This window comes from Drosophila novamexicana, unplaced genomic scaffold (genome assembly GCF_003285875.2).
Source record: "Drosophila novamexicana strain 15010-1031.04,08,12 unplaced genomic scaffold, DnovRS2.1 tig00000308-arrow-arrow-pilon, whole genome shotgun sequence".
Lineage (NCBI taxonomy): Eukaryota > Metazoa > Arthropoda > Insecta > Diptera > Drosophilidae > Drosophila > Drosophila novamexicana.
Window position 1 is genome coordinate 759,141 of NW_020824799.1, and position 20,860 is coordinate 780,000.

The 20,860-nt window shown below is 41.0% G+C and overlaps 1 protein-coding gene across 3 annotated transcripts in view; it reads right to left on the minus strand.

The window, feature by feature from the left end:
* LOC115759659 (dystrophin) overlaps positions 1 to 20,860 on the minus strand; it is a 184,243-nt gene that overhangs the window by 152,483 nt on the left and 10,900 nt on the right. For all 3 annotated transcript variants that reach the window (XM_030700653.1, XM_030700649.1, XM_030700654.1), the window contains exons 2-5: positions 5,730 to 5,884; positions 867 to 4,307; positions 417 to 731; positions 45 to 350 (exon numbers count right to left, since the gene is read on the minus strand). In XM_030700653.1, coding sequence (XP_030556513.1) covers positions 45 to 350; positions 417 to 731; positions 867 to 4,307; positions 5,730 to 5,884 — 4,217 coding nt within the window. The remainder of the gene's footprint in view (positions 1 to 44; positions 351 to 416; positions 732 to 866; positions 4,308 to 5,729; positions 5,885 to 20,860) is intronic.

Below are 20,860 nucleotides of genomic sequence, written 5' to 3' on the forward strand. Positions count from 1 at the left end.
TTGAAATTAGTTAAACTTAATTATGTATTTTTATAAAAACATACCAAACACTTTTGGTACTGCGCCTGCACGGTGCTTGGACCCGCCGAGGCCACATCCAGCACCAATGTGGAGTGCTCCACGTTGCGCAGGTCACCGTAGGCACGATTCAAGCGCGACTCGTAGGCAGGCTGTGGGGCTGTGCATTTGTTGAGCTTAGCCTGGCATGCCTTGAAGCGCAGCTCCATCAGATTAAGCTGCTCCTGCAGACGATTGGCGGCACCTGTTTTGCCCTTGGCCGTGTGCTCAGCAATCAGTTCGCTTATATCCTTGAAATTTTGCTCGTTAATGGCAAATTCGCGTGCCAAAATCTGCAGAAATCAAAATCAATTTGTTGTTGTCTTTTGATGACTAAGTAAACTATGTGCTTTACTCACCTGGAAATCATCTGGCAGATCCTCAATGGTCACATCATTTTCAAGATGCTCGCTGAGTATCTCATCCATGCGCGTTAGCCAGGCCTCGAGATGAACGACTGCTTTCTCGGACTGCTCCGCTTCGCTGACCTTCTCCTCCAACAGTTCGGTGCGTTTCTTAGCCAGCTGCTGCAGCTTCGTCCAGCGCTCTACAATGCCATCAATATCCTGACGCATGACATCGCCCATAAATTCATTGTCAATTAGCTCGTTGCCAATTTCTTGAATCTTGTCCAACCACTCGGCGGAGTGAGCGCGCAGTACGTTCTCCAGATCCTTTAGATAGCGAAAAGAACAACAATTAAATATTCATTTAAGTTCCGTTGTAGCCTTATGCGGAGGGTGTGCTCCCTCTTGCCTTAGCTTCTTACTAAGGTGATTTCAGACATATCGATCTATAATTAAACTTACATCCAATTCTTCTATAATTTCCTCAGCATCGGCTGCATTTGTTGTGTTGCGTATCTTATTCTCCAGCCGATCCAGGTAGCCCGTCTCACTGACCATGAACTTCTTGAACTCGCCCAGCTGCGTGGAGATGTGCTCCAGCAGTGCCGTCTTGGCGTACACCCGCTCCGTGACCTCCGTCCAGCGTGCATTCAGGCGCGTGAATTGTTTGGCCAGCGTGCCGTACTTGGAGTCCTTCTCTTTGTCCTGCAGCTCGTCCATTTGCAAAAGTAGTTCACCGCCCAGCTCATTGAGCTCCCGGAACTGTATGGCCTCACGCTCGCAGGTTTCTTTAAGTGTCTGGAACTTAGATTTGCTCTGGAAAAGCTCATTGGAATTGCGAATTTCCGCAACGCCCGACTTTGGCGTGTTTGCCTCCAGTTCGTTGAGCCAGCGCTCCGTCTGTTGAAGACGCTTTTGTATGGCGTCAGTTTGGGACTGCATCGCCGACTGCTGTTGCCGCTGTGCCTGATGCAGCTGTTCCACCTGCTCATAGAGCGCATTTAGAGCGCGTATCTGGCTCTGCAGAGCTTCGCGCTGTGGCGGCTCCGCGTCCTTGATCAGAATCTCACTAAAGTTCCGGGCACTGATCACATCGATCTCCAGCTTGCGCAGATCCTGTGTCTGAAGCACTTCAGGGGCGCTGCGTAGCACAGCTATGATCGAATTGTATTCAGCCACGAAGTGGTTGAGGTTCTCAATGGCGGTGGTTTGCTTGATGACCCGCTCGCTGAGCTGCTCCGGAAGACGTTGCCAGGCGGCCTGCAGCTCCTCGCTGAGCATATGGGCGGGCACACGCTCATAACAGGGTTTCAGGGACTCTAGCTCATCGACCAGTTGATTAAGCAGCTGCTGCTGCTGCTGCATCGCCTCCAGATTGGAGACGCGCACCTTTTGCGCAGCCACCTTGCTGACAAAATTCTCGAGCTTCTGCACTTGCTGGGCTATGTTTTCACCGCCACGCTGTTGTATGAGCGCCTGCAGCGCCTGTTTCATGTCATGCCAGCTGTCATAGAAGAGGCCAAAGTCCTGCTTCCATTCCAGCAGCTGATCGTCTAGGGCCTCTGTAGTTTCACGCGCCTCGGCTATCTCCGTGGCAAGTGATTCCATGTGACTGAGACGCTGCTCCAGCTCCTGGCAGCTGGCAGTGCCTGCGTGCTGCTTGTACCAGTCCCGCGAGTCGGCCAGCACCAGCTTAAAGCCAGTAAGGCTATTATAATAACGCTCCTTGGCCAGCAGCGTGCTGCTCTCGCTGTGCTGGCTGGCCAGGCGCTGGGCCAATGCCGCATAGCGTTGCTCAAGCTGCTTGATTTGGGCAGCCTCCAGCAGCAGCTTACGTCCTGGCTGCTCCTGCTCGCATACCTCATAGAGCTTCTTAAGCTCTGGCAAGGAGTTGGCGCGCTGCTGACTCTCGGACTGCAGCTCTTTGAGCAGCTCGCACTGATTGCGCAGGCTCTGGCGCTGCAGCTGCTGCAGTTGCTGTTCCACGTCCTGAACATGCGAAAAGTGTTGCTGGATCTGATTTTCCAGTGCAAAAAAGTTGTCCGCGTTGCGCAGTTTACGTTTCTTGCTGGCCAATTCGTCTGGTTCATGTAAACCAGCCTGTTGCTCCTGCTGCTGCTGCTGCGTTGGCTCAGGCTCATCCTCGTCCTCCTCGTCGTCACCGAATCGTATTATCATTTGATAGTCCACCCAGCCTTCGGGTCGCACCACGCGGCTGTCATCGTAGCTAGCGCGATCGCGTCCAAAGTTGAAGCCTTTCGACTCGATGCGCAGCGTTTGCACTTCCAAGATTTGCTTGAGTGCATCCAGGCGATCCTCATAGCTTTCCAGCTGCATGAGCACGCGCTCACCTTTGTCGTCGCCATCCTGTAGGGTCGCGGCCACCATTTGGCGCAGATCAATCAAATAGCGGTGCAGCTCCAACAAATCTTTGGCGCAGTAGTTAAGCTCATTGATGCGCTGTGTGATGCCACCGACGTCGGTCACATCACGGCTTTCCATACGTTTCAGATCCTGTTCGCGTGCATCTAGCCAGCGGGAGATGCATTTGTATTGTTGCAGTTTCTCGGTACGTAAATCTATCCACTTGACCACATGGGACCAGCGCTCGCCGAGCGCACTCAGTCGATCCTCGAGATCATTGAAATTGCCAGAAGTGTCGTTCACAATGACCACCATGCTACTAATGCTGTCCACCAGCTCCTGTTGCTCGCACAGATCCGCCTTGAGCTGTCGTGCCTCGGCCAGCTGCTGCTCTGCCTCGGCTATGGTGGGTCCCAAGTCGCTCATGTGCGAGATGCGATCCTCGACATTAGTAAGAAACTGGCGAAGCTGTTCTAGTTTCTGCTTCTGGAACTCGGCCAGCCGCATTAGAATTTTGGCCTGCATGTCCAGTGCACGCAAACGCAGCGTCTCCCAGCGCTCGTTGAGCAGCACCATCTGCTGGCGGATTTCGTTTTGGTCCACCTGGGAGAGACTGGAGCCGTCCTTCTGCTGTGATTCATTTATCAGATTGCTGCCCGCCTCGAGCGCCTCGCCCACAAACTCTTGATGTTCGGTTAGCTTCAGCATGAAGCTCTCGTTTTCGTGAAACTGCATTTTGGCGGCTTGAAAGTTCTCTGGATCTAACAGCTCCTGTGACAGTAGCTCTTCATCCTCTAACAGTAGAGTCAGCACCGCCTCGAGGGCTGTCTGATAGCTGCCGATGCCGCAGCTGGCATTAGTTGAGGTGCTCAGTGGACGCTGGGAACTTGACTCCACCGCAGACTTCAACTCAATACTGGCCGCACTATCGGAAGTGTAGAGCTCCCGCTCGCCGTCCAGCGGCACCTCATCCAGATCTGTGATGCTCGTGCAGGGCACTCTATCGCGCTCGGTGGCTCGCATCGATTCCATCGCATGATACAGACACATCACATACATCTGTATGGATTTGTTGTCCGGCTTGTGTGTGTGCACATCCTCCGCATCCAGAAGCTTCTCAATCTTGAAGTGCCTGTGCGCCAAGTCAAAGGCCAAGTACAGGCGCTGCAGCGCGTGCTGTGACAGCGCCGTTTCCAAGTCAAGCTCATCCAGGTGTGCAGCGAGTATCATGAGAAAGGCGCGACCATCTGCCCAAGAGCTGGCAAAGTCATTGAGCCCCAGTCCATGCGGCTCTGTGTATTGTCTCGCCCAGGCCAGCAGGGATTTCTCAACGCCATTGCTTGAATGGCTTTTGACTAGATGCTGGCCATTGAACTCGAGCGCTATCAGCCAGATAAGGCCCAGTGTCAGCTTCGGATTGCCGCCCACAATGTCATCGCTAGATATGTTAACCAGCTTGACACCGTGCTGTTGGATCACCTGCAGCACTTTGTTCAGATTGTTGATGTGGTGCACGCGCATGCGACCCTTCTCGGGTTTCTAAAGAGAAAACGATACACAAATGAAAAGAAAACATTTAGTTCAATGATGACAATGAGCATTTGCTTTAGAAATATATCCCAATTTATCGTCATCTAATCGATAGGATTCTCAATTGTCAATAAAAGCCGACCTAAAACATTTTTAAAAATAATTTGTTTAGAAAAGTCAAATCACAACAAAAATTATGATTGGATCAAATTTAGCTTGCTTTGTTTTTGGGCAACTGGTTTTGCACAGAGTTCAGGCAAATCGGAATTCCGGGTTGAAACCGGTTTGGTTTAAAATTCATTTGCGGTCTTGTTCGCAATTTAAGTAAATGACTAACACAATCAATAATAAATCAATGTTTTATAAGCAGCATTTTTGATAATAACTTATGAGTAGGCAAAATGTGTAACGCAGCAAAAATGTCGACAACATAATGTATATATGTTCTTAATCAGTATTCACAGCCGAGTGGACCATATCCATCCATATCTTTCTCTTCGTCTGTCTGTTCCCATTCAAAGCCTACAATAAAGTAATAAATGTCAGGTGTGCCTACTTGTTTTCAAAACAAAACAAAATTTGCTCATGACATTTTGGAGTACAACTCATCAGCAGATCCTCAGTACCTAACTATAATCGAGCATAAATAAGGATCAAAACTCCCGATGTTTGCTTGTTCTCATTGTTGTTATTTACATATAAACTAGACTAAACGCATTACCTTATAAGCCAAATCTGGTGATGACAAATGTACAAGCTAATACTATTGAGAGCACAGAATGTAGGATAAAGGTTTTTGCATAAATGTTGATGATTTTCAGCAATTTATATAACTAGTTCGTTTTTTTCGTCCTTGTCCGTTCGCAGTTTTTCGCTTTAAATTTAGTCATATATTTTCCATCCTCTTTTGCTCGCGGAAAATTAAAATCAAGTGTATGCTATACATTGATATTTGCAAATGAATAAATCCATTGTAATAAATCCCTTCATTATAGCCCCGTGGTTTAAAGCCAGAAGCCAAAAAAAATTAACTTTCGTTCGTACAACCTTTGATCAGTAATTTTTATCCAATAGGAGAAAAATGCGAATCGTCTCAAATGAATTGGAGCATAGATCTTTGCAAAATAATTTGCGGCACATTTGAATGCGAGTGAAATTTACCAAAACTACTCTTAGCAGGTAATCTTTATAAATCTCTTGGATTGGATTATTGATTACCTATCAACTAATTAGTCAGTCATTCAATATGTTTTTTATGTAGAGATGGATGTACCATAAAAAAAACTTATTAGATCACAGGCGTTGACATATATTCGTGATCTATTGTAGCTTATATATGGATTTTTTGCTGCGCCTAGTGACAATCTTACTACTATCAGATTGAACGTTAAGGAGTGTTAAAAAATAAGCAGAGGCTATTTACACACTCACCAGCTGTGTATGTGTTAGGGTGCTAAGTAAGGCCAGCAACCGGTGTCCATCTCTCAGGTCCAAGAACAAATCATTCACTGGTGTACACTGGGTATTGCTGAGATGTGAATTGATCCATTTTGTAAAAGTTTTCTTCTGTATGTGCTGTCGTTCATCTGCAATGGAAAAGAAACGGAACATTAGTCAAAGAATTTGCCATGTTGTTTTAGCTACGGGCAAGAGCAGACCTCGGGCTATTATCGCCACCTTTAATGGCAAATTGTAGGCCAGCATTTGCGCCTTGTCTAGCCGCAGGGCCCAGAGTTTTATGAACCAGCGCACGTCCCAGGTGCCAACGTTTCAAGCCGCCTGTCTGCCGAGTCTGTTTTCTGTTTTCCTAGACTTATTGTCAGGCCAAGCCCAGCTCTCGAGTCGACTTGAGTCGGCTCCGCTAATGAACTGCACCAAAAACGTGCCAACTGGCTCAAAATCAATTAGTAAAGCCGTCGTCCCACCGCCACGTAGAGCAACGCTTCCTCAACTCTCTGCGTCAGCTTCAGCGTCAGCGTCATTTGCCAGTTTTGTGCGAAACTGCATTGTGGCCCAAACAATTTGCAACTTGGCCATATGCATTGCACCCACATACAGCTGGACCCACAGTCGCACAGCAGATAGTCCCCAAGCGCTGATTGATGGCGGCTCAGTAATGCATCGCATCTTGATCGGCTCTCAACCTGACTTGGACAATTACCCATTGTGCAATTATTGATTGTTTGCGGGTAAGTGATTAACTTTTTGATACTGTTATCGCTGATATATAACGAAATGCTCAAAATTGACAAATGATTGAATAGAACTATAAGCTATTACCCCATAGTGAACAAGTGATAACTTAAATATGACAATTATCTGATATCCCAGATGAATTGCAAGCAATACCTAGATGACAATATCCCACATATTATTATTTATGGAAAGTATTCACAGCACTAAAACTTCGTTACTTTTACTTAAGCTTTACTTTACTTAACTTAAAATTAGGTTCGAACCTGGATTAACAACAAATATTTGCAAAATATGAATATGATGGAAAGTTATGATCAGCTGATTGGACTAGTATTCTATAAAACAAGTTTATTGCTTTGAAGTTCATCGAAAATCTTATGAATTGTAGTTAAAATAATACGATTACATTAACTACATACTGTTAACCAGTCTTAATAATGGGACTTCAAGAGCTATGCAGTCTGGCAAGCGGCTTAACCGATTATGAACTTAACAGAAACTTTAAAGAACCTATCAATCTAGGCCGTCACGTCTGTAAACTCATATTAAGGTGCTGTCATTTCACACCATCAAAAGCAAGCCCATCAGCGGCTCGGTGGCAGCTCGAAACCAAATCCAACAACGCTCAATGGCAGTCATATGGGTCCTGCCCATTCTGGCTAACGTGAGCAGCCGGCTTGGATTGCGACTGACATCCTTGGCTGCTGCGTGTCTGTCGGCCTGTCGACTATTGAAGTTGAGAACTTGGTATGAAACTCCTACACTTCAGCAGAAACAATAATCTCCAGGGACGAGAGAAGAGAGAGAATAAGAAAACCCCTATCCGACATATGTGACTGCATTGGTGAGTAGGCCATCCGCATATTATTTAAAGAATTGGGTAGTCGTCCGATTTGGCCCCGTTGGGCCTTACCTTTTCCGTCAACTCAGCAAGAAGGTTTTTTGAGTGACCACAGGCACAGCGAAGGAGCAGAAGGCCTCGACACTAGCCCGAAGCAGCCTGATGTTCCCTCTAAATGCTATGCACTAAAGGATTATTGTCTTAACCGCATTTAGATATTTTGCAATTTTTTTTAGTTTTTTTTTTTTTTTTTTTTTTTTTTTTTATTTATTTATTTATTAATGGTCGACAAAACGAGTGTCTTCCTCATTATTCAATAGAATATACAATAGAATTTTATGCTAAAAGCCTAGTTAAAGGATACAATTTTCTAAATAGCATCACCGACCGATGGAGGTGTTTTATTTGCCAGTCCGGCCAGCTGTGCCCCTTTTCACAGCTAATTTTGTCAGTGACGCTATTAGAGCCTACATCTAAGCAGAAGGTTGTAAGTAGGAAAAAAGTGTTTTCAAGTAGCATTAAAATAATCTTAATTTGCTATATTAATAAAGAAAATACAATAAATAGGAAAAATGAAAGTAAGAAGAATTGTTAATAAAGTAAAGCAATGTAAGTTAGATAAAGAGTGTTAAGTAGATAGGACAGAAAGAAAAGTAATGGGAAATCACCGACCCGGTGGGGGAAAAATTTTTCAGCCTGTCCGGCAAGCTATGCCCCTGCTCATAGCTGGGAATGGTCAGCGACTTCCCGAAGGTATCCTGAAAGCAACGATTTTATTAGGGGTAGAGACAGTTCGGTAGAGAAAGCGTGATGCAAACTATTATAATTTTTACATAGCACGCGAAAAGGATTGTGCATAGCGTAGTCTGTTGTGCACGTAGATAGTAAAAAGGGGCGATAATTTCTGGTTGGTCTAGCCGGAACAGAGAATTGAAGACGCCCTAGCAGAAAAGGAGAATCTATGTCGCCAATAATCAACTTATGTAGAAGGACAACACCGAGAATTGTCCTACGGTTGGTTAACGACGGAAGGTTGAGAAGAAGCAGTCTGCTGGAGTAGGATGGCAACCGAAGATTAGGGTCCCAATTTAAACCTCGTAAGGCAAAAAGCAGAAATTGCTTCTGAACAGATTCAATACGATCCTGGCTGTTGTTATACTGTGGAGACCAAATGCAAGAGCAGTATTCAAGGATAGGGCGAACAAGAGAGATGTACAGAAGTTTTGTTATAAAAGGATCGTTAAACTCTTTAGACCATCGTTTAATGAATCCAAGTACACCTTTTGCCTCATTAACGATGGTATCTATGTGAAGATTGAAACAGAGTTTAGAATCAAAAATTACGCCTAGATCCTTAACTGTTAGTATACGTTGCAAAGGGATATTGTCGATTGTATAACTGACAAGATAAGGTGTAGTACGATTAAAAGTCATAAACATACACTTTGAACAGTTTAGATGCAATTGATTGGCAGAACACCATAGTTGCATAGCGTTCAAATCGTCTTGTAGACGAGAATGATGTAGGGGATTAGTGTATGATAGAAAAAGTTTGACATCGTCCGCATACATGAGTACACGGGCATGTGATATGACAGAGGGGAGATCATTTATAAAAAGGGTAAAGAGTAAAGGTCCAAGATGACTACCTTGAGGAACACCAGAAGTAACGTGAACCCGTTTAGAGGTAGTCAGCCTCAGCATTACTCTTTGGGTCCTACCTTTTAAATAAGAATTAATCCAAAGCAGAAGAGACAGGGGGAAACCTATTCGGTCAAGTTTAAAAAGTAAAATGTCATGGTGCACAGAGTCAAACGCCTTACTGAAGTCAGTGTAAATGACATCAGTTTGCATTTTCGAAAGGAAAGCATCGTTTACCAAGGAAGTAAACTCAAGCAGATTGGTCGTAGTTGACCGATTCTTTACGAATCCGTGTTGAACAGGGGAAACAACTGATTTGCAGAAATGCTGCAAATTCGAAGTGATTATTTTTTCAAATAATTTAGGAATAGCGGACAGTTTTGCAATGCCCCTGTAATTTTGTATATCAGACTTCCCACCTTTCTTGTGAAGAGGAATGATATAAGATTCTTTCCAAAGAGATGGAAAGACAGAAGTTTCAAGGGATAGATTAAAAAGCTTTAGCAATGGATAAAGAAGGGAAGAACTACACTCCTTGAGAAGACAACTAGGAATATTGTCCGGCCCAGGAGAGTAAGAAGACTTTAAAGAGTTTATAGCTAATAGGAGAGAGGAGTGTGAAATAATTAGAGGAGGTATATAACTTGCGGAAGAAATAGTATAAGGGTAAGCATTAGTATTAGGACAGACTGAAGAGTAAGTTGATTGGAAAAAATTAGCAAACAGGTTAGCAGAATCAGTGTCATTGCTAGCTTTATCCAAGCCAAGAAAAAAAGAAGATGGCAAACTTGAAGATTTACGCTTCAAGTTTACAAAATTATAAAACTGTCTCGGATTTCGGGAAAATTGTCTTTTACAACGTATTAGATAATTCTCATAGCATTGAGAATTAAGAAGAAAGAAGTTCGACTTAGCTATGGAATATTTAGCCAAGTCTGTACACGAACCAGACTTTTTAAACTTTTTAAAATATTTGGATTTTACATTTTTTAGATGTGATAATCTGGTAGTAAACCAGGGTGGTTTTGAAAAAGTAGTCGAAGGAATTGACTTAGGAATACACACATCTAAGAGGGAGATTAGGGTGATGTAAAAAAAATTAATAGCTGTATTCATATCAACTGAGTCATATAAGAAAGACCAATCGGTTGAATAAATAAGCTGATTCAGCAAAGAATAATTTCCTTTGCGAAAGCAATAGCGGGGCTTATTGGCTGATGAGCACGAAATGAGAGGATTACAATTTAGCATTGCAATCTCTAAAGTTGGATGATAGACATCCTCAGGAAGAGATAAAGGAGGGGACCTAGACACATTAGAAATAAGGTAGTCGTTAACAAATACAAGGTCAAGTGTTCTAGTCAAATGATTAGAAATTGAATTGATTTGAAACAACGAAAGATCAAGCATGCAGTCTATAAAATCGTGCTGTGCTGAGGGCACTAGATAATTTTTGGCAGTAAATAATGACCAAGAGATGTTGGGCAAATTAAAATCACCCAACACCATAAATAGGTCACTATCACGCACGTGTGAAGAAACTTCTTTAATACAAGTAATATGTTTCATATAAACTTGAATATCAGAAGAGGGTGGGACATAAGAGCATGTTACATAGACATTCCGTGTAGGAAAAGACACCTTAACTGAGACAATCTCAGCGTCAGTAGGCGTACTAAAACAGAAAAGTTCAGACTGGAGAGTGGCTTTAACGGCAATTAACACCCCACCACCTCGAGTCGGCCGATCATTTCGATACAAACTAAAGTTATTTGATAAAATCTCAAAATCAGATATGGTTGAGTTCAACCATGTTTCTGAAAATGCTATTATATCCGAATTGAAGGAAGTGCTGGCCATGAATAAATTTTTAAGTTTTGAAATAAGACCTCTAACATTCTGATAATGAATAAAGATTTGGTCAGAAGATGAAGCTAGTTTTTTGGGGCAGAAATGGTACCCTGTATTGAAGGGACTGGAAGGGTGACAGGCTGGTTACGCTTTTTAGGCTTGAACTCGTGAACAATCATGTGTGGAGGCCAAAATTTGGGATCACAAATGATTGGGAACATATCATGTGAAACATTTATTTTGAATGATGATATTTCACGAGGGGTGGAGAAATTAAATTTAGTTATTGACACGCTAGCAGAAGATTTGCTAGCAATATAGGCTGCCAATGACTCAGAAGTGGTGTCCGACGAAAGTCGAGACACAAAGACTTGCCTACGAGGGGCAACTACCGTTAAAGTAGGCGCTGGTGGGGCTGTAGGTAATACAGGGGTTGGGGGAGCTAGCGAGGCACAATGATTGTTTTTAACAATCTGGGCAAGATTGCGTGCAGGTCTACCTTTGCGGCCAGGAGCTGATGGGGCTGAGGCAGTTTGATTAATTGGGACGGGATCAGGTACGGGCTCTACTGGGACTAGTACAGGGGTTGAAACAGGGGTAATTGGACAGTCGCTTGGAGAAGGCGATAAAGACAACATTGGAGATACCTCCAAGTTGCTAGGAAGGGACAAGAAAGTAGTAGGTGTCTGAACAGACGTAGAGGGCAATTGCAAAAGTTGAGGCTCCAACCGGCGATTGGTTGGGGACTCAAATTTATATTTGCCAAGCAGCTCGAAACTCGAGTCAAAATTACTCGAGAGCTGCTTAGCCACATTATTTAATTTTAAGAATTGACTTCTCACAGAATTATACATTCTAGAGAAATCAATTTGCTTGTCGATGCATTCTGGGCACGACCAACGCAAGCCACCACAGCCCTTCTTGGCAATAGCAGCGATCTTGTCGCAATCACGCCCAGTGAGACCTGCACATTTAGCATGCATCATATTCTCACACAGCCAGCAATTAACAAATTGCGGCAGTGCAGAATCATCAGCCTGCTTGAACGTGCACGGTTTCTTACAGCACAACATAATTATTTAATGCGTATGCAAATTGCGAGAGCACAGAGCAAAACGAAAACGGTGCACAAGATAGAGCAAGTAAATACACAAACAAATTGTTTGGAGCAAAAAGCAATAGAAAAAGTTTGCGAGAGCGCGATGCACAAGCAGAAAGTATGCAGCGAACACACGCACAAACAAGTGTATGCACAGGGGAGCACCAAAGCAAAAGAATCAAAACAGGCAATAACAACAACACGGAGCTGATGCCGCGTTTTATAAAATGTAATAATTAACAGACTTACGCTGCACAACAGATAACACTTTGCACAGTTTATTAAAGCTTCTTAAATAAAGCACCGAAAAATGCAAAATTTTGAAATAAAAAGCAGGATAAAAGCGCAAAAATATATAAAAATCTTGGAGCACAAGTAAAACACGTCAATCACTCTCAACTGAGAACTCTCTCTTGATAAGCCTCTGCCATTGGCTGGCTCATTTAAAACGAAATAACATGTCATAATCATGACCAAGTCAAAGCGTTTTGTACAGTGGCACTCAAGGTCGTCTCGAGTGTGGTTGTGGCACGCAGTGAATGATGCAGTTGAAAAAGTATCGCCTATAAATAGGCGCAAGTCAACATCAAGCGGTGGCACGTCATTCGAATTATACGCTGTTTGATAGCCACGGAGAAATGTAGGCAACTGCTCGTGCAAACTAATTGCTGGCTTGAATTGTTTTAAGAGCCTTCCAAGCACACCCAGAAATCAGACACACACACGCACACACACACACACAATTTTATCGATTCGGAACGTTGACAACCCGTTGAAAGTAACGAGGTTGGGCGGCGTACAAACTGTTGCATGTGACCCACAAATGTGGCCAACTATAAAGTGCGTAGCTGGGGCGAGCACCAAACTCAGCCAGCCAGCTAATGGCCTATGACATTGCACGTACAAAAGTCGTCATTTAACGCAGCCACTTTAAGCCATTTGCCATCGGAGGGGACTGAGGGGATAATTCCTATGGCTGCTCATCAATTAATTACTTCGCTTTGCGGAGTCGGAGTCGGACCTCGTCTGAATGTGAGATGAATTTTGCGTGTCGTTTGCTAATTTAATGAAATTCTATTATTTGCATTAGAGACTGTGCAAATGAACTTTGGATGTTTCGCACAGCGCAAGAGCTGTAACCCCCTCCAGGCGGGGGCAATTAAATGAAACTTACTAAACCATGACAAAATGACGCGTCATCACACGGCAAACTGATGACTCGAAGACCAAGAAGACTGTATAATCAGCATCCCAAAGAGCAGCAGCAACATTTCCAGTGTCAATTACAATTATTTCCTTGGCTCCCCTCAGCAATTGCAATTGCAATCGCAGTTGCACTTACTGTTCGAGCTGCAGTTGGAGTTTCAGTTGTTGTTTACCAGGAAATATTTTCGAATGTCTATCTCTCAATTTTTTCTTTTTCGCTGTTGCTGTTTGTTTTTCAAGTTGTTCGGAAATTGCTTTCAGCTTCTCCATGGCATTGTTACTTTTCAGTGTTCAGGGAAAACTCGTTCAGTTGCAGCTGTTTTGCTGATTTAGCCAAAAGCTACTAGCAAATTTGAAAGCCAATTTATTGATAACCCAAAAAAAAAACAAGTAAGAGGTTCTAGTCGGGAGCTGCCGACTAGGGGATACCCTGAACCCTCTTCATCCAACATCAAATTCATATATATATATTCTATTTTAGAAGCTATTTGTCAAGCTTGGTGACTCTAGCTCTTATTATTTACCAAAATTGCCCAAAAAGCAGGATATCGATATCGATTTTTATCGATTGCTTGGAAACGGAGTAAGTTATCGATTATCGGAAGCAAACTCAATCTGCGCGGGAACTAGGAGCACCTACATCTAAAATTTCAAGTTTCTAGCTCTTATAGGTTCTGAGATCCTTGCTTTCATACATACGGACAGACGGACGGACGGACGGACAGATAGACAGACGGGCATGGCTAGTTCGACTCGGCTATTGGTGCTGATCAAGAATATATATACTTTATGGGGTCGGAGAAGCTTTCTTCTGCCTGTTACATAGATTTGGATTTTGAACAAATGCAATATACCCTTATACCCATTTTTAATGGGTTCAGGGTATAAAAAAAAAAAAAAAAAAAAAAAAAAAAAAAAAAAAACAAATAACAATACACACAATTCTTTTCATAAATAAAGTTTCAATAATAATAAAATGCAAAAATTTTGTAAAATTGTAAAATGCCTTGCAGAACAGTTTCATTTGCTGCTTTCAGAAAAATTTGCTTTGGAAGAGTTGCCAAGCACTTTATCTTCTGGGCAAAAGCAAACAGAATATGTTTGCAGTATAAACAAAATATAAGAAAAACATTTCATATAATTAATTATAAAATAACTTAACTGACTTTTATAGCGCATCGAATCTTGATATTTGGTACATTTACTACATTTGAATGCAAGTTATTGAAATTTTATTTGGCTAATTTTTATGACGGGGCTAATATTCAAATTATTTTTTGACTAAGTGAGGTCGACAGGGACACTCAACTGTAGTTCCTTAGAAAAATCGAAATATATATATTATTAATGAAATTCTAATTTATTTAAAAAATATACTCGTACAATTTATGTGAAATGTTTTGTAGGCGAACATGCACACACTAAAACACATACTGTTGATTCTAGGGTTCAAAGGCATCGGAGTTGCACCCATGAAGTCGGACGGAACCCTTAATATGTGACCACAAACATTCATTATCAGGGAAATTTCACAGGCACACTGGAAAGTCAGAAAAACGGATCCAGTCAGATTCATGATCACATACAACCAATGATATGCTGGCGGGGCACAGGTTCTCGAGTGCAAAAACGTAAAAATAGCAATGGGAATTGTTACTACAAAGGAGTAAAGGCCGTATATGCAATCATCAGGTACATTGTAATACCAGAGCCTCCATTTATCTCTGAACATCAAAGCCTTTCCAAATACGATTTTGATCGCCGGATTAATGATAATATGCAGGCAATTCAGAAGCTTGCTCCAGCCATTTTTATCCAACTCGTAATCTACCAAGTGTATATATATCACACATATTATTGCAGCTGCAACCCTGACAATATAAAACATGCGCATGAGAAGATTAGCCTTGCGCCAATCAGCTAAAGCAACGGGCAGGAGTGCGTAAAAGAATTCCTTAAAGAGGTGGACATTACTTCTAGCATCCATATTGTTCATATTATTGCGAGAAGCAGAGTCCTCCTCAAGGATTACGTGTACTTTCGATCGTGTAGTTATAAAGCTAAACTAATCATAATTTTCGCTGATGTGGGTCGGTTTCCTCTTCAATATATGCACGCGGTGATCCATTGCAAGACAGTCATATTTAAGTTTCAACTCGTCGCGGTTTCTTGCAACCTCCGCTGTTTGTTTTAGTTCTAGTTCTTCTAATCATCGATAACATTGACAGTTAAATAAATTAAGAGCATTAATATTCGGTTTCGGGTATTGTCATTACTCCACCTGTTTGCATTCAATATTCCATTAGAAGCACAGCAAAGAGCAAGAAGAGTAGATCGCGCATGGTTGAAGAAGAGTTCATTTTAAACGGACTAATCTAGCAAATCCATCCCCCTACAAACATTACCACAAACAATGCCTCTGAGAGGCAATTGGCATATACGGGCACCTCATCCTTAAGAGCCATCAGATTACTAAACAGATCCGGCATTGAATTGCTAAAGGTCAATACCGTCACGCTAGCGATATGCTCGCTCATGTGGAGCATCCGCGTAGCGACCTTCAACGCTGGACCGCATAGCCGAGGCAGAGCAGCAACTCGAGGCATAGCAGCAGGAAGGCGGACACGAAGGCATACTCCTGAAATCGATTTTTACATTTGAAATCACAGGCTAATAACTGTATGTATGGCACGAAATTCGTTCCGGATAAGCAGTTAGCCTTTTTCACAAATTCACATCTCTCTTCATACGGAAAGCACAACAAAACAATCCACTCTTAACCAAAGCATATCGAATTCTTTGTCCAAGGCGGTATAAGTATGGTTTGTGACCATAATATAAAGATATTAAAAAATTTAATTGTATTTAACATTAAATAAGTTTGCATTAAGATCGATTTTAATATGAATAAATTTTTCTAAACTTAAAACTTATATTATTCAGACAACAAAAGCAAAGAAACTTAACTGAGAACTGAATGTGCCCCATTTTGCTGGCGATCTTAATGATCGTTAACAAATTAAACTGCACTTGATTAAAGCTTTATTAAGTTTTATTTGGCATTACGTTTACAATTTTGAAAACATTATGTTACGGGGCTGGGACTATATTCGCCATAGCTTTCGTAAGGCTCAGCATATTTCAGCGGGTACAGTGTATCTGCTAGTCGGGCACACCCGACTATGATATTATTATTGTTTTGTTGTTTTTTGTGTCGCTGCATTGTTGAATTTCAATCAAATTGTATGGCAAATTGATAACCAAGAACAGCAGGCAAATGAAAATATTCTCGGACCCAAATAATTAAAGTTGACTTGAATTGAATTCAATTGAATTGTGAGCGACTGACAGACTGATGTCAATACTTGCAATACATTTGCGATTATTTCGATTTGTGCTTTTGTGACTCTCCGTCATTTCGAATCGAGTATTCACAGGGTACAACTCACACACAAAACACCCACACAGCATCAGCTGACGTTGATTGTTGTTGTTTTTTTTTTCAAATTTTTATTGCTTTCAATTATAAAACAATAAATCGGCATTTTATGGCTGCCAGAGTCGACAGCATATGAAATTCATTTTTGGTTGAGAATAAAAGTTTGGGTTGTAAACCATAAAAATATTGTTTACCAGCCGTTTTGTCAGTTAATACAAGCACAAAAAAAAAAACAACGTTTGATTGGCATCGTTATGTTTTTAATTGTTCGGTGGGATTTAGTGCGTACCAACTCCATTGTGTGGTCTTTTGTTTTTATGGCAACGACCAACCCAGTTGGGATTTGCAGTGCATATCCTTCGCTGACTTATTCAGCAGAGAGACCTATCAACTATTTATGATGAGTTTTGCGGACCTCCAAATGAAAGAGTTTGTGCGTTTTGAGCATCTGTTTATGAGGATAAAAAAGACAAGAGAACTCGCCTTGATAACATCCCAATTCCTCATAACAATCATTATCATTAACTGTAGAAGTGAGAGAAAGTATATTATTACAGATAGTCCAGCCGTCCCATACAATATTATAAAAGCCATATTTAACCACTGAAATTTACCTTTATCGTACTCTAAATACTAAAATTAATCAAAAAGTTCAATTTGTTAAAACGTGGCTGATTGGCATGAACAAAGATTTCAAGAATCTTACAGATAAGTAATTAGATAAGTAAGTTTGTATACAGATACAAAAATAAGCCTCAATTTATTGAAAAGCAGATAAATACTTAGTGAGGAAATGCAAGCATCCGCTGCAAGTAGCCGACAGAGCTATACTCTATTTAAACTCAAGTTGAATATGTGCATGTACATGTATGCATTAAATGTCTTCTGCTTGTTGCACACCATTTATTATGCGCTATTTGAGCACTTTCATTGGTACAGGGTATGCAACATATTTGTAATGAATGTAAACAAAATAACAAACGGCAACATACCGCATTTTGTTTATTGTTGGAAAGCTGTTTGCGGCATGTGCCGCTGCTTCGATCCCTTGCCTGTGGGTCAACACAAAACTCACGCAAAGTTGCCAGCTCCCCAACACGAGCAGGAGCACAAATACACACACTCATTTATACATACATACATGCAGAGACTACCGTAACAAATATTTATACACACTCACACACAGATGTTTAAACAAATGCTTGTACGATGTGCTCGCGTATATGTGTGTCACGCACAACGGCAAGAAATATGACGAAAAGGTGAAGGAACTCTGCGCGATGGCGCTTCAGAGCTGATAAGCTGAGCGCTATCAGGCTTACGATTGGAGGGATTGGGCTGTTCGTTCCGATTCGTTAACTATTCAACAATAATATCAAGCAAATTGAAATTCCGGCTAAGGCAAACATAAACATAAAGTGCCACAGCGGAAATAGTTTTTTTTTATTTATAGGTTTCATATAATACTTAAAGTTTATGCATATGTTCAATCGACAATGTACAATCATATAAACAACATATGACCTGAGTGGAGATTGAGTTAAAGCTGCTGAAAACTTGTACGCGGCTCGTGCAGAGTTTTTTAAACACATGCATATAGCACACAGGCATGGTTGGATGCAAAAAAGGAACTAAAATGACGATCGAAGTCGGCTGTAACCGACTGCGCAATACTTTGTTCATAGTGTACAGAACTGCAAGTCATTCCGGTTTTAATCCGGAAATACAATTATTAATTTAACAGATAACGAACAAATCTAAACCTGAGCGCAATCTATTTTTCTAAATAATATACTAATATCTAAATAATATACTATGAACTATATACATGGTTCAATAAAACTAAATTGTTCGAACTATGTTCGCGATCCGAGCCTTAAAACAAGACATTGGTTTGAATCATGAAACGCATCTTGATTTGTAGGTAAATTATAGATGATTTGATTTGTTAAGTTGTAAGGCTTTTTTGATATTCGGAGCTTTGTGTTTCGACTCTTAGGGAGTGTTTTGTGGAGTCTGCCTGTCAAATTTTATGGTTCTTACATTAGGACTGAAGATTTTTGCTGTTTAAATAAATGCATGCGATCAATCAGAAGAACGAACATTACACAAATCCAATATACTCTGTTTCATTTGGCGAACAGGGCATAAGAATTGCGTATTCGCATTCGCCATCAGAAAGCAGAATGCATGTACGTTAAGTTGAATACAACCAACGTGGCACATTCGAGTTTTATTCAATATTTTTGTTAGTAGGTAAATTTTAGCTCAGCCGTGTTTTTACTTTTATCGCTTTTATGGCGCGGCCCCTGCACGCCTCAGTAACTTTGTTGTGTTTGTGGTTGGAGTTTTTATAATGACAATTCCATAAAGTCGGCTGGGACGCATGGCATGTATATGAGCCCAGGAAGCTTCAATTTAAATTGGCTTTTGTCGCTGGCTTTTACAGCCCATATAGGAAATACCCTCGCAGCACCCACACCACATCCAGCATAACACTCACATAATATTTGTGTGTGTGTCTGTGTGTTTGGGTTTCTTTTTTTTTTTTAATTTTTGATTTGTCACATAAGCATGTTCACGTTTCTGTATTTACCTTTTTTTATCAGACTTATTGCTGCCGTGAAGTTCGATTACCTTCACTTTTAAGTCCTTTTGTACGTGACACTCTGCCGCATGCGACACGCATTTCGATAGCGAAGTCTTGGAATTCATATGCCCTAGCAGAGAGTATTATAATTTTGCCACAACATGAGAAATATACCCTCGATCCGCTAGTAATATATATATATTCTTGATTAGTATCAACAGCCGACACGAAGCAGGCATGCTCTTCTGCCTGATACTTCGAAACTGGTATATATCTTGCTGAATCGGAACACTATATCCTCTAGCTGCCATAGGTATGATCGTTAAGGAATTGGAAACTTGTTGTTTCCAGTCTACACTATGCTCATAACATATGAGCAGAAGCTTATCACAATAATACATCTGTATCACACGGTATGCAAGGGTATTTAATCTTCGTCGTGATGAAAAAATGCCTTTTTTTTCTTGTCTGGGTTATTTTTAGTTGTACTATAAAACATGTACATATTTTATTTACAATTTTTGATGCACACATTTACCATTTATATCTTTGTATTCTTTTGTGCGCTTCCCATAACAAATTTGCAAAGTGCGTTTGATACTAGAGACAAAATACAAATACTCATCGATGTTTTATTCAATTTAGATGGTGTGAGAGGACGCGCGATGTGAATTGGATAGAGACAAGTTCTCATATAATAAATATTTCATGTGGATTGGTCGCATTTATGCGTCAAATGTGTTTTGAACACGGGTATCAACCCGTTTTATAATACCTGCTACTTTTGATAGTTTAATATGATTCTTTAATTAAAATAACAAAAAAATCTATAAAAATAAACCTTGAATATGACAATATAGATATGCATACTTATTACTTATCAAAATGATATGGGGCTGACCAAAGTATAATTGCAGTGTTGGATAATGCGAAGACAAAATCAATTAAATAACACGTAAGACCCGCAGCAACAAACCATCTAGCTTCTTCGCTTTTCTCTATAAAAGAAAGGTTCTACCTTTAAAAATGATTTCAAGTGAAGCTTTTACAGTTCTTGATTTACTCAAAAACCCAAGTCTTTAAATCCAAATTAAGGAGACGGGACAGGATATTGACAATAAATAAGAAGAACAGTAAAAATAGGAATATTTATAAAAGGAAGAAAACATATTTTAAATTTCAAGTCTCTAGCTTTTGGAGCTTACAGAGACGGACGGTGGGAGACATGGACATGGCTACATCAAACTTAGACTGAAACCTTAAAACACTATTCATTTTATTACCCTAATAGAGAGTATTATAATTTTGGCATTATATGTGTAACTTATCCCGATAAAGTCAATAAATATGTGGTAAGCATCAAGAGCTTAACCGATATGGCCATGTCCGTCTGTTCGTCCATCTGTGAGTTTCTATGCCAACAGTCTTTCAGTCATAAAACAGGATTTATGTCAGAATCGGCCGAAACGGACTCCTATATAAAGTTGTCGAGAAACTTGTTTGCTTTACAAGTTTAATGAGAATCTGAAGTTCCGCTATCGTATCAACAACGCTCAATCGAATTTGTTTACGATATAATCGGGTGCTATCATATTTAAGATATGCTCACTTATACGTATTTGATCAAGGATTAATTTGGATTCTTTAATTCTAAGAAGTAAGAAAAGTTTAAAATAATTTATTGCCTAAGCAAGCATTA